The sequence below is a fragment of the Gadus chalcogrammus genome, chromosome 17 (genome assembly GCF_026213295.1).
Source record: "Gadus chalcogrammus isolate NIFS_2021 chromosome 17, NIFS_Gcha_1.0, whole genome shotgun sequence".
NCBI lineage: Eukaryota > Metazoa > Chordata > Actinopteri > Gadiformes > Gadidae > Gadus > Gadus chalcogrammus.
The window spans coordinates 7,624,629-7,637,964 of record NC_079428.1 but is presented as its reverse complement, the minus strand read 5'-3'; the positions used below and the strand labels follow the sequence as shown (position 1 = coordinate 7,637,964).

The following is a 13,336-nucleotide window of genomic DNA, read 5'->3' as shown; positions in this document are numbered from 1 at the left end:
GCAGCCACCAGTTGGGTTCACAGGAAGTCCTCCTCTCTCTCTCCCCACCATCTCTCTATATCAGTCTCATAATATAAATATATCAAAGGTCAGTAAACACAGAGATCCAACACTACGGAAATACAAACAAGCCGCTGGGAATGCAGACGGATAATTGAATCCCTCCCTCTATCTCTCTGTCTGCCAAAGCGCTGCCAAGTGTGTGTGAAGGCTGATAGCATAGCTCTTCCATTTCAATAGGGTCCACTCCTTTGATACAGCCTCACAGAGGCACCTGCGCAGGGAACCCGTTGGTAAATGGATCATCAATGAGATCCATTCATTACCATCATTGAGTATTGTACCGTAGTGTGTGTGTGTGTGTGTGTGTGTGTGTGTGTGTGCGTGTGTGAGAGGGAGTGCGGAGATGAAAGCTGAAATAGAGTGCTTGAAAGTATGTTTATTTGAGCAAAGTCTCAACATACTAAGTGAGAATATCACAGAATGATTGAGTTAGTGTGTACGCGCGCACACACACACACACACACACACACACACACTCACTACCCCTGGTGGTTAATCTTCATGGTTGTCCCTCTCTGTCTCCGGTTCCATTAAGGTGCGTCACTAACGACCGTCCAAAATCCACCCTTTTAGGGTCCGAGTTGAAAAACAAAGTATTTGAAGATACATCAGTAGGAACAATTTGGCAGCGGAGATGAATCAGGGAGATGAGATAGAGACATCTATTCATAGTGGGTTTAGCATATCCATCGCAGCACAGGCCTTCAAAGGGCTCTGGTGGTCTGGTACAGCCACCCCTGTCCTTTTGGTGTAGATCTGCATTTAATATATTGCCTGTTTTAGTGGTGCTATTGCAGTATGTATTGTATCATATCTTTAATGATTTTCTGTCATTACTAGTATGAAGATGTGGTGGTTGTTCCATTATGTAATTGTATTTTATTGGTAACGTGAGATAACAATTATATAAATACAATCGGTGATATTGTTTTAATGTTACTTCTACGTACCTTCAAAGGTCACTAAATGAATATCTTGCAATGATGGGTTCTAGGCAGCAGAGGGCGCCCTGAACCTCCTAACTTCTCTTAATAGCCAAGAGGGTTCCCTTAAACGGGTAACATAGCTCCTCAATTATTGTCTAAATAAGCCACTAATAGTGACTTATTTAGTCATATCCAATAGGACAGCTAGATCATTTATAAGAAAAAATACGAACAGGAATTGGTTATCCAGCGAGGGCAAGAGGGATTTTAATCTTTTGTTGGGAAAAAAGGATGTTGACACATACAAATAAGTATACACATCAGGAACTTAGATATTTAGACTGATATTTTACAGTTCATTAATAAAAATATCCATGGCAAAACACACTCACAATCAGGTGCACTAAACACCAGCAATTCAATGCGAGTTCTCATCTTATCAACAATTGGAAAGTCACCATCAATGACATAGGAGACCCAATTAGATGTTGTTTCAAATGTATTTGGACATCACCAAACACTTACTGCCAGGTAACGTCACAGGCAACGCAATGGTCCGACACTATTTCAGCCAACCAGAAGAGAGGGCGGTCTAAAGATGGCAGACAGGACAGGGACGTTGTTAGGCGGTCATTTCCTCTTGGGGGGCGCGGCCTTTCTGGTGCGTCGTGCGGCCCCTGAGCGGTGACTGGCCTTGTGCTTCAGTCCAACCTGCTGACCGGGCTTCTTCTTCTTGTTGCCGTTGTTCTTGTTCTTCTTCCCCGGCTTGCCCCCGCTCCTAACAAACACACGGACAGACCCGCAGACAATTAGTAATCATGTTGTTGGCTCACTGCAGCTAGCTTAATAGCCGATGAGTTTCTAATAAAAAGGACCAGGAAACAGTTAACGGTTGCTTTTGAAAGACTGCGAGTTCCTGCAAAAACAAGTCCAGCCATGCCGAGCTCCCCACTACAGGAAACGAATATCAGGTTAAAAAGGCCTACACCATTTTTCACTACAGCTGCATTACGCTCAGCTTCTGCTATGCAAAACCGTATTTTCTGTTGTGCGTGTTGCACAATCCTTTACCGGTGCATTTCAACGATTTTGCAACATAACCGTCACAATGATAAATTGCTTTTTTCATCATATTATGGATTTTGGGGCCGGAAATGCTATACTGCCCCCTTGGTACATGTTGACGTGACACGGGGGGGGCAGAACATTTAAAATGTTCTGCCTGTATAGATGTATTCATGTATGTCACTTATGTCCCCGATTGCACTCCCCCTGGCAAGATGGATCCCCCCCATTCTGAGTTCCTCCTCGAAGATTTCTTCCTTGCTAATTCAGGGAGTTTTCTCTTGCCCTCTGGGGACTAGGGTCAGGGGGGTGCCATACATTGTATGGCCTGCTAAGCCCTTTGATCGAACGCAGCCGGCACCGGGCCGATGCCCAGACGCTGCTGTGGCCGTGGTGCGGGGGGGTGGACCTACATCTTGAAGCGGCGGCCGTCCTTCTCGGGGCAGCCCCTGCGCTTGTGCTCCAGGCTGCCGCAGTTGAAGCAGCCGGCGGCCACGCCCGACTCTGTGGTGCAGGGGTGGTCCGGGAGGGCGCAGCGGCCGCACGTCTGGCAATGCCTCCACGCTGGGGGGGGGGGGGGGGGGGGGGGGGTGAGCAACACGGGGTTCAAATCATTGATATATGATGCGTTCTGTTTTCCTTTAGAAATGGGATGCATCCATTCATGTCGAGAATTGTTTTTTCCCCGAACTGCTGCCGTGTGTTTTATGTATAAAGTTTTTACTTGAGAAGTCACGTGATCGCCGTGTAAACACTCACATGGCTTCACGCATTTCTCGCACGCCGAGCAGTGCTTCCACTCGCGGCCGTCCTGCGAAGACGAAGACAATAAAGGGTGTTTAACGACCAAGCGCCATCCGATCACCGGTGTGGTCGATTTTGCAAAAGGCCCCGCGCCCAAGATTGAGACGCGCGTCACCGCGTGTCTGCGGCTGAGTGACGCAGGGCCGTACCTTGGACGGACACACGTTGCACTTGGCGCAGTGCTTGTTCAGGGCACACACGTAGCGGTCGCATTTAGAGCACAACCTGGTGGAGGGGGGGGGAGGGAAGAGAGGAGATGTTTACAGTAGAAAATGAAGTATGACACACTCACACGTACGTGGGGGGAAAGATTAGAGGAAAAAGGAGGAGTCATACATAGGGATGGGGATCAAACCCGGTCCTATCAAGGACCCGGCTCCATTTTTTTCGAAATCCGAAAAACGTCCGAAACGTTCGGGCTTATAGACACCACTATCGAGTCCCATCGTTGTAGATACCACTATCGCGTCCCGTCGTCCCGAGTCGTGTCACGGCATTTAAATCAAATCAATCCAATCACTGCAGCGTGCCCACCAATGTATTTGAATGGAATTGTAAGCAAACAGGTAGTATATACAAGTAAAACAAGTGAAGTCTGGCAGTTAACTTTGCTCGCGAGGATGGCTGAATGGGCGGAAAAACTCATTTATTGTAAAGGGGGGAACACAACCTCAATGGCCAAGCACATTAGCATTGTGCATCAAAGACCAAATGCAGTACCTTCAACTGTCCCCGAGTTGAAAAGACTGTCTCCTCCTTCTCCTGTCGCACCACAGACGGGCCCGTCTTAATCATTCACACAAACTACGAGCGGTAATCGCACACACAGACATTGTCGCTAGTCCCCGTCAGTTAAAAATAGTAATCCAATTGTGTAATCTGTGTTTTATCAGCAGCATACAAGTTAGTTATCTTAAAAAGTAAATAAAGTTTCAGATGTGCCGCTTGATGATGTGTTGAGGTTGGCTCAGTAACGACTGTTAGGTTATTCATGATGCGTTCCAATGTAACATAAAGAAACAGTAAATTGAGTTTTCGGTGAGAAACATGAGTAATACTGTATTAATCATGTTTCTGTATTACTAATACAGTGGTATAGTGCTCTAATCATTTCAGTTTATAAAACTAAAACTACTGATGTCAATATTTATTCAGAATTACATATTTAATTAAAAATGCGATTATTTATTTCCTATATATTTACCTCATCACTAAAAAACGCTTCGTATTTCCACCTATTAATAGAAAAGTATCGATAGTGGTATCGATAAAGACTCGGATCGTTAAGGAGTATCGAAAATGGTATCGATATCAATAAATATTAATGATCCCACATCCCTAGTCATGAGCCACCCCCGCCCATCCCCCAGATTATACGGAGTGCCTACTTGTAGCCGTCGTCCTTGGGCAGGACCACGTCTCTGGGGGGGATGTTGGTGAAGAGCCGTACGGGGGTCCCCTTCCGGCCCGACTTGCCCTGCTTGTACATGGGGTGGTTGTCGTAGTCCACCTGTAGGGAGCGGGATGACCCGGTTATGGTCTGCTTTATAAAGCGCTTCTCTTACCACTGGCCACTCAAAGCGAGTCCCAGTAATGCCTCAAATTCCCCCATTCACACACCCACGGCGCGGTCAACCACGCAGGGCGACAGCCAGCTGGTCAGGAGCAGTCAGGGTGAGGCGTCTCTCTCTGGGACACCTCCACACTCAGCTAGGAGGAGCCGGGGATTCGAACCAGCGGCCTTCCGGTTACCAGTCGACCCGCTCTACCTCCAGAGCCACACGCCGCCCCGGTGGGGCGCGTGGGTTTGATGTTACTGTGACGGGACCGGGTGGGTTACCTGGTAGTCTAGCATGACCAGGGAGGGCAGGCACTCCAGGATGCGGGGCTCGAAGAAGTAAGGGAAGGTCCAGATCATGGACAGGTCCGCACTGGCCCCGTCTGGACGAACACACACACAGACAGACACAGACACACACGGTGAGGAAGCATCAAAAAAGGGTTTGAAATACATTTACTTGTATAAAAATAAAAAGACACAAACTAAATAAATCTAGAGCCGATTTTGTCAAATAAAAAGCACTAATTCAGTGAAGAACACATTTATGTGAAATTTCATTAAAATAAAATGAAATGTATTTGGGTTTGGGGGAGGGGGGACGTTGTTACCAGGGCTCTGCATTCTCTTCCAGGTCTGGGTGATCTGAGAGAAGCTGCTGGCCAGTGGCTTCACCAGTCCCCCGAACGGCGGGTCGGCCACCATCACCACCTTCTGCCCCTCTGCCTCTGTGAGGAACGCCTCCAGCACCTGATTGGACGCCTGGGTTGGGACAGGAGCACCGGATCGAAGGGAAGAGTTTAAGACCACACGAGAGAGACAGGTCGAAGGTCAAAGAGAAAAAGGGGGGGGGGGGTTGGAGAGGCCTACCTCGCCGTCGAAGAAGTGGTGGTTGAACATGTTGTAGAGGCAGAACTCATCCTTGCTGTAGAACTGGGCGTATCTGGGTCGAGAGACAGCGCAACAGATTGTGGTTGGATAAGTGTCGCCGGTGTGAGCGATGTCACCTTTTTTTTCAAATGTATTCAAAAAGGAATTTCCTGACTTTAAATCTGTCGATACTTACCATGTTGTGCTAACACACACACACACACACACACACACACATTTCATCCATATTATTAAACAGTTATACAACTAACGCTATATTGTAACATTATTCAGTAAGTATCTGAAGCTAATGTTGCATAGTCGGGTTAATTAAGCTTTTTATCGGTTTGTGATATACATGGACAGGATATCGAGGCGTAGTCGTGGTGGGGAGGGGTTGCAGTTCGGTGGTCTGAGGATCTCGTCACTGCTTTTTGCAGATGATGTGGTCCTCATTGGATCATCGGTCTGTGACCTTCAGCACTCACTGGATCGGCTGGCGGCCGAGTGTGAAGCGGCTGGGATGAGGATCAGCACCGCTAAATCTGAGGCCATGACTCTTAGCAGGAAACCGGTGGATTGCTTACTCCGGGTAGGAAATGAGTCCTTAGCCCAAGTGAAGGAGTTCAAGTACCTCGGGGTCTTGTTCGCGAGTGAGGGTACTATGGAGCGTGAGATTGGCCGGAGAATCGGAGCAGCGGGGGCGGTATTGCGTTCGCTTTACCGCACCGTTGTAACGAAAAGAGAGCTGAGCCGCAAGGCAAAGCTCTCGATCTACCGGTCGATCTTCGTTCCTATCCTCACCTATGGTCATGAGGGCTGGGTGATGACCGAAAGGACGAGATCGCGGGTACAAGCGGCCGAGATGAGTTTTCTCAGAAGGGTGGCTGGCGTCTCCCTTAGGGATAGGGTGAGAAGCTCAGCCATCCGTGAGGAACTCGGATTAGAGCCGCTGCTCCTTTACTTAGAAAGGAGTCAGCTGAGGTGGTTCGGGCATCTGGTAAGGATGCCCACTGGGCGCCTTCCTTGGGAGGTGTTTCAGGCACGTCCAGTGGGGAGGAGACCTCGGGGAAGACCCAGGACTAGGTGGAGAGATTATATCTCAACACTGGCCTGGGAACGCCTCGGGATCCCCCCGTCAGAGCTGGTCAATGTGGCCCGGGAAAGGGAAGTCTGGGGCCCCCTGCTTGAGCTGCTCCCCCCGCGACCCGACCCCGGATAAGCGGATGACGATGAGGATGAGGATCGGTTTGTTCCTCATCTACAGCGTTCAGCGGCGTTTGGGCTGAAAAATGCAGCTCAAGTCTCAACAAATAAATCAGAAGAGGAGATCATGTGATGCCTCTTTACATTTCCAAGACTTCTTAGCACGTCTTGTCTTGTGGAACAGACACACCCTAGCTGCAGAACGCTCTTGCACAATCAATACACACGGTAAAAGACGGCACACGAGGAAGGACGGTACACTGCGACAGGCAAGTTGCAAATATCAATCGATTTTCTGCATTGAGGGCTAATAAAAGATCTACACCAAGTTTGAATATGGGTTAAGTACAATACTATATTTTGTTGCATCATTGAGGTTTTTATTAAAATAATGTGACTGATGACTGTTGAATGGATACGTTATACTTCCTTCCAGTGAGATTGAATGCATCTTGCATTTTTGGGAAGTAAAGTACCCCCACTTAATAAAACTTTTTTTGAAGCATTAACTTTTTTAACCTGAAAAATTGGTTTGTTCTTTAAAAACGAAAAATGCATGCATACTAATGTTTGATTTACATAGATATTGAAAGATTGTCGAAAAAAATAAAACAGCCATGCAACAGAGTCCGACATGGTTATTTCCCTCAAACCGAAGCAACTTTTCTTTCTGCAGAAATGGACCTAAAATCGTCCCCGACCATTCAGGGTGGAGGGGCGGCCCCCTCTGCTGGGGACATTGGTGTACTGCAACTAGAAGCACTTTGCCTTTCGTCTATCGACTCCAACAGCGAACAAGCGGTTCAGCCTTTCCCCCGTTCCCCAAAACTGCTACGGAAGCTGGCCAAGGCCATACAACCCTCAACAGTAGTCTACTTTTTAATAATTTATTAACCAAACCACTTTTTAAAATTATGGTTTGATATAGTTACAAGTTAGTATATTCAAATCCCAGTCATAAGGATGAATGTCAAGATCCCAAACCTCTACTGCTAGATCTTTATATAAGCCAACCCTGCTGCACCCCCTTCTCCTGTAGGACGACCTGGCGGCGCGGGTCCATGAGCTCCAGGCAGAGAGGTCTAAAGCCGAGGCCCACATCAAGTCACTGAAGAAACGCAAGGCCGACCTATCCGTGAGCACCGCTAGCCTTCCACGCTACTACAGCGCATATCCCCATAGAGAGGATCAAGTTATTCGCCACAGAGCTAATGTTAGACTGAGACGCTAAATCACCCAAGTGGATACAAAAACAACATGGGGAATTACTTGTGACAAGTACAACCGAGTAGAGCCACTACTCAGATTGATTAGAGTATAAAAGAGGTGGTGAGGTTTGGTGTGCTGGGGGATGTAGTTCTAATTAAAGAACTACAGGTCCTGTTGATTAAAGATCTACAGGTCCCTCTTTAACTAAACTACTGTTTGATCCAAACACAAATTCCCTTCCAACCTCTCAAAAAAGAAAAGAAAATGGCGTTTCCACCATTCACTCAATGTATTCGTTGTCCCCCCACCCCATTTTGTTTTCCGTCTCGCTCTACCTCCTCCTCCTCCTCCCACCCTGCGCTGACGAAGAGGAGTGCCGAGCTGATGAAGCAGCAGGTGCGGGAGCACTTTGAGGAGATGCGCGCGTCGCTGCGGGCGGACGAGCGTGTGACCCTGGACTCCCTGGAGCAGGACCTGCGGCGCACCGGGGAACGGCTGGACCAGGTGACCCGCGGCTGGGAGCAGCACCTGGGCCAGGTGGGCCGGGCTGCCGGCGCCGCCCAGCGGGCACTGCGGAGCAGCGGGGAGGGCGAGGACGCCGGGCCCCAGGGCGACGTGGAGGTGGGTGTCGCGGCAGGGAATTAATCACGTATTGAAAAAAATGTGCGAAGACGCAGTTGTTATGAGGGGGGGGGGGGTTAAGGCGCAGATCTGCTGCGTTGTGTGGAGGCACAACGGTAGCTGGTGAACGGACTGCGTTTCTGTAGCGCTTTTCTAACCTCAGCTAGGGCCGGGGGTCGAACCAGGAACCTTCCTGTTACCAGTCAACCCGCTCTACCTCCAGAGCCACACGTCGTGATGCGTGTGCAAAACATAAAACACGTGCAATGAGTGAGGAATAATTCACTGGCATATTCGGTTACATGATTCGATCTCTTGTGTAAGACAGTATTTCTCCCATCATCCACCTCCCTGTGGATGATCCTCAGTCACATCTGAGGATAATCAGTGTAATTTTTAACTCAATCCATAACACGGTTTGTCTCTTTTCAGCCGGGCCCTCCTGAAAACCAAAGGTATGTTCTCCTTTCCTTCACCTCGATACACACCGCCACAGCCCTCGTCGTTGGCCCGCCTCAAAAACCTGCTGTTCTCCGCGTCTCGCTCAAGGTTCAAGAAGCCCGATGCGTCGGAGGCAAAGATCCGTCTGAATGAGGGCCGCTTCAAGAGGCTCCTCAGGGCCCTGCACGGCGTCTCCAGGGAGCTGCGGGCCCAGCTGCCCAGGAAGGCCCTGCTGCTGGGTAGGAGGGTGAAGCCGTGCCCCGGTTACCACTAGCCTCTGAGCTAAGCTAACCAGCTGTAGCCAGTCGTGCGCGGAGCATTGGCAGCGCTCTAAATGCCATTGCGGTGAGTTCTACCCCCCGTTGCGTGCGTTCAACTTTGCGACCCTTCGTTACAGATTCCGTGGCGGTGACCTTCGACCGACAGACCTGCCACCCCTCCCTCTCGGTGACGGGGGACGGCCGCGGGCTGGGCCTCCAGGCCCCCGGCGCGGCGGCGCCACCCGACCAGCACCCGCTGCGCTTCGACCGCGTGTTCTGCGCGCTGGCCTCCGTCGCTCTGGCGACCGGCCAGAGCTACTGGGAGGTGGACGTGCGCTGCTGCGACGGCGACGGCGACGGCGATGGGGGCTGGGCTGTGGGCGTGGCCTACGCCTGCCTACCGAGGAAGGGGCGGGACAAGGGAGCCAAGCTGGGGCGCAACCGCCACTCGTGGTGCGTGGAGTGGCGCGAGGGCCAGCTGGCCGCCTGGCACAACGACCGCAGCGTGGCGCTGGGTGTCCGGGCGCGGCCGGTGGGCCGGGTGGGGGTGTGGGTCAACCACGACAAGGGCCAGCTGCTGTTCTACGACGCCGGGAGCATGGAGCTGCTGCAGGCCTTCTCGGCCGCCATGACGCCCGTGTTCGACCGGGCGCGCCACCAGTTCATCGAGCCGCTGTTCCCCGCCGTGCGCCTCCTGGAGCCTCAGGGGGCCACCGCCCGGCCGTGGGCCAATCACGTGGAGATCTGCGACCTGGCCGCGCTGTGACGGCCGCAGAAAGGGCGCCACTCGACTGCTCAGCGATGTCGTTGCGACGCGGTCCGTTCTGTTGTATTGCTTAATATGTACAGCCCTGTTTACTGCTTGTGTGACGGCGATGGCAGAGGTGTTGATTGAGGCGTCGCGATGGGAGGAATGAGCCATCAAACTGCCTGTTAACTGCAGAGGCCCTCCCGTCTTCACGGAGACCAAGCTCTTCGTCGACCGGCCTGTATACCTCCCTGTAGCACTTGGGTGCTGGATTTGGATTAGTCGGTTTCGATTCACCCGAGTAAAAAGAAGAATAAAAGAATAACCCTCAATCTGGTTGTTGTTGTTTTTTACGACGGATGGTCGAGGGACGCTTTTGAGGAACGTTGCAGTGGCTGATTGGGTTTATTTGAGTTCCCTGATGAAAAGCGTCGTCCAGGTGACTAAACGGTAGCGGAGAGCAGACTGACCTGAAGTCGATGTCTAACAGGAGGCTCTCCATGACCTCATGACCCCCCTCCAGGTTACGCATCTTGATCAGCTCCTGGAGTCTGGACCACAAATATACAAGTTATTAAACATGAAGTTCAAATTACACTGGTTTGGAAAAACTAAACGGTGGTTCAATAACCTAATTTTACATACTAATGATACGCATCCAAGTTTCCTTCATATCAATAGTTGGTTAAAAATTGCGTAGATAAACAATGTTCCACCGATTGTTCTTAGTCGTAACTGGATGATAAGGAAGAAGAAGAGGACCCGCATTGATCTGCGGACCGTATCGACCAACTAAAAACCTCTCGCACTCTGTAACCACTCAAAGTAAGTGGCTAGAGTGCGATTCCATGGCGCCATGGATCTGTAAAGATCCGGCTTCTTGTCTGCTAGAAAGCTGTCCAACCGGGAGTCATTAATGTATAATATGGTAATTCAAGGTATAACACCAGACCTGACGTATTCCTTAATCCACATACTAATCATAATCAAATGACAACATCCAATAGTAAAACGCCTTCAATTTCTGAAACGTCCCAAGCGCTAACGAATAAGCCATAAACATCCCAAAATAAACCATCTCTAAAAAAAAAATACTTGTACATCGTCTTCACCGCCTGCGCTTTTACCTTGGCGTTCCGACACACAGCACCTTCCTGTAGCCCAGCGCGGCGACGGCGTCCAGCAGGAAGTGGGAGCTGCGGTCGGTGAACAGGTACTGGGCGTTGCTCTTCTTGTTCTCCAGGGGCCGCAGCAGGGCGGTGGGCCGCCGCAGCTGGGACACGTTGACCCGGATGATCTTGTGGGCGCCGTGGGCCAGGTGCTCCTCCGTGAGCAGCAGCAGCTGGCAGTCCTTGCAGAAGAGCTTGTCGTCCTGCGCAGCGATCTTCCTGAACCTGGGAGAGAGAAGGACAGAGAGGAGGAGAGAGAGAAGGACAGAGAGGAGGAGAGTTTTTAAAATATCCCACATTTTACCTTTTATATATAGTATATATAGAGTATTTAATAGTGTAATATCTGATATGTATATGCATATTCTTTGTTTAACGTTTTTTATTCTGACTTCTTTATGGTTCACCTGCTTTGGCAAGGTATACGTTTGTTTCTCATGCCAACAAAGATTTTTTTAATTGAATTGAATGGTGGATTTGATGCTGCTCCATAACGGTCATCAACATAACCATACACATTTTATTACAAATAATGCTAACAGATAGATATATCATTTAGGAGCAGTTATAGGCCATCAAAGTTGATGTAATGGTTTGGGCAACTTGCTCAAGGAGGCCAACAGGTAGAGCAGACATTCCATGATTGAGAGTATGGTATACACCCAGTTAGGACTAGGGGGTAAGGATTGTTTCATACCTGACACGGTACTGCTGCTGGCTGAAAGGGGGGGCTTTGGACCGATTCTCTACCTCTCTTGCCAAGCTTCTGGCCTCGGTAACCTGAGGAACAATCAATTTAAATATCAACGTCAACCATAACAATGGCCACGTCGTAAAGCGATGGTTACAGAACCGGGCTATGATTCGATTCGAGTCCTAGCAGGCACCTACCTTATCATCTTCCCATTGGAAGAAGTTGCATTCTTTCCGATCTCTGCAAGCCGAGCAGGCATAGAACCGTCTGCCTGCCTTGCTCCCACCACCCACCTTCTCGAAGAGCAAGGTGGGACCTGGTAGAAGAAAAAGACAAGCAATCGCAATACATGTCACCACATGGGAACGTACTGTATTGGCCACATGAAGAAAAGTACACCTAGTAGGGGGCTAAAAACCTCCTTACCGTGCGGACATGGTGGGCCTTTCTTCCCGTCGTCTGGGAGGATGACTTCTATTCCGAAGCTTTCATCGGTTTTGTCCTCATCGACCATGTTTTAGAAATGAAATGTGTAGGGAGGGATAATGTGAGTTCAGCAGCATGCAGATTGCTCGAGCTGGAAGCATGGGGGAGCGTCGCGGAGATATGACGTCGTTTCGTGACGTCAGTACACTAAGTATTTGTTATTATTGATATATCACACAGACACACACACATATATATATATATATATATATATATATAATAATATATATATATATATATATATATATATATATATATATATATATATATATATTTATATATATACATATATATATTTATACATGCATTATACATAATATATAACAATAAAGGCTATATATAATAAATATACACACTATGCACAGTTTGTTGATATGAAAAGTAAAATAAATTCAGCAAATTTAGGGTAAGTGTCATAAAAGACTGAAGTAGGCTACAACTCGCATAATAAACCCAAAATATACCATCAAGTATTGATTTTATAACCAATTTACCCCAGCAGGGGGCAGAAAAGGACTGGGGAAAAAAGGATCTGTTGTTACTACTTTAAGTACTACCTAAAATAAAAATTGCTTGTAATAGATGTAAACCTTATGTTCATAAGAATACATATTAATTATTATATAATGTGAAATAATGACAATAGTATTATTATTATTTAGATACAATTTTTTTATCGTACTATGTATCCTAGTTTTGCATCCATTATTATGATTATAATTATAATTGTCACTATTATTATTATTCAGCAATAATGTAAATTGAACAAGTCAACCGTACTTTTCGAGCTTAATCTAACAGTGAATAAGCCTCTTTGGTAGGGTGTCATGAACGGTGTCAACCCACAAACGTTATTTAAAATATTAACATTAACTATATGCTATGTTTTAATACTGCCTGTCACGAAATTATCTTCCCTGAGTGACAAAAGAAAACACATCATCCCCACATCATTACCACAAAGGTCCTCTTGTGTCTAGCCTGCGCACACACTACAATATGCTGCAGTGTTTACATTGCGTCGAGAACTCGCAGCCACTGGTTTGTAGTCCGGATATAATGATTACACAAGAACACTCGTGTTTCAAATCGTTTAAAGAAACTACAAATCCCATATCCTTGCCTACGCAGTGAGCTGTCAGATGCGCTATTCAGCACCTGGCTGCTGGGAGGATGCTGAAGCAGCGTAGCAGACCATAATACGTGCCCACACCCG

At 48.3% G+C, this 13,336-nt stretch overlaps 1 protein-coding gene across 1 annotated transcript; it reads right to left on the bottom strand.

Moving 5' to 3' along the window:
* Nucleotides 1-1,207: 1,207 nt before the first annotated feature.
* Nucleotides 1,208-12,232, bottom strand: zcchc4 (zinc finger, CCHC domain containing 4). Its single transcript, XM_056576063.1, has 13 exons — nt 12,061-12,232; nt 11,832-11,950; nt 11,638-11,720; nt 10,899-11,165; nt 10,242-10,322; nt 5,287-5,359; nt 5,028-5,178; nt 4,699-4,799; nt 4,247-4,368; nt 3,008-3,083; nt 2,814-2,865; nt 2,468-2,618; nt 1,208-1,767 (listed from the first exon to the last, which is right to left on the bottom strand). Exons 1-13 carry the CDS (start codon nt 12,146-12,148, stop codon nt 1,620-1,622), a joined length of 1,512 nt encoding a protein of 503 aa, XP_056432038.1. The 5' UTR covers nt 12,149-12,232; the 3' UTR covers nt 1,208-1,619.
* Between the last annotated feature and the right edge of the window lie 1,104 nt (nt 12,233-13,336).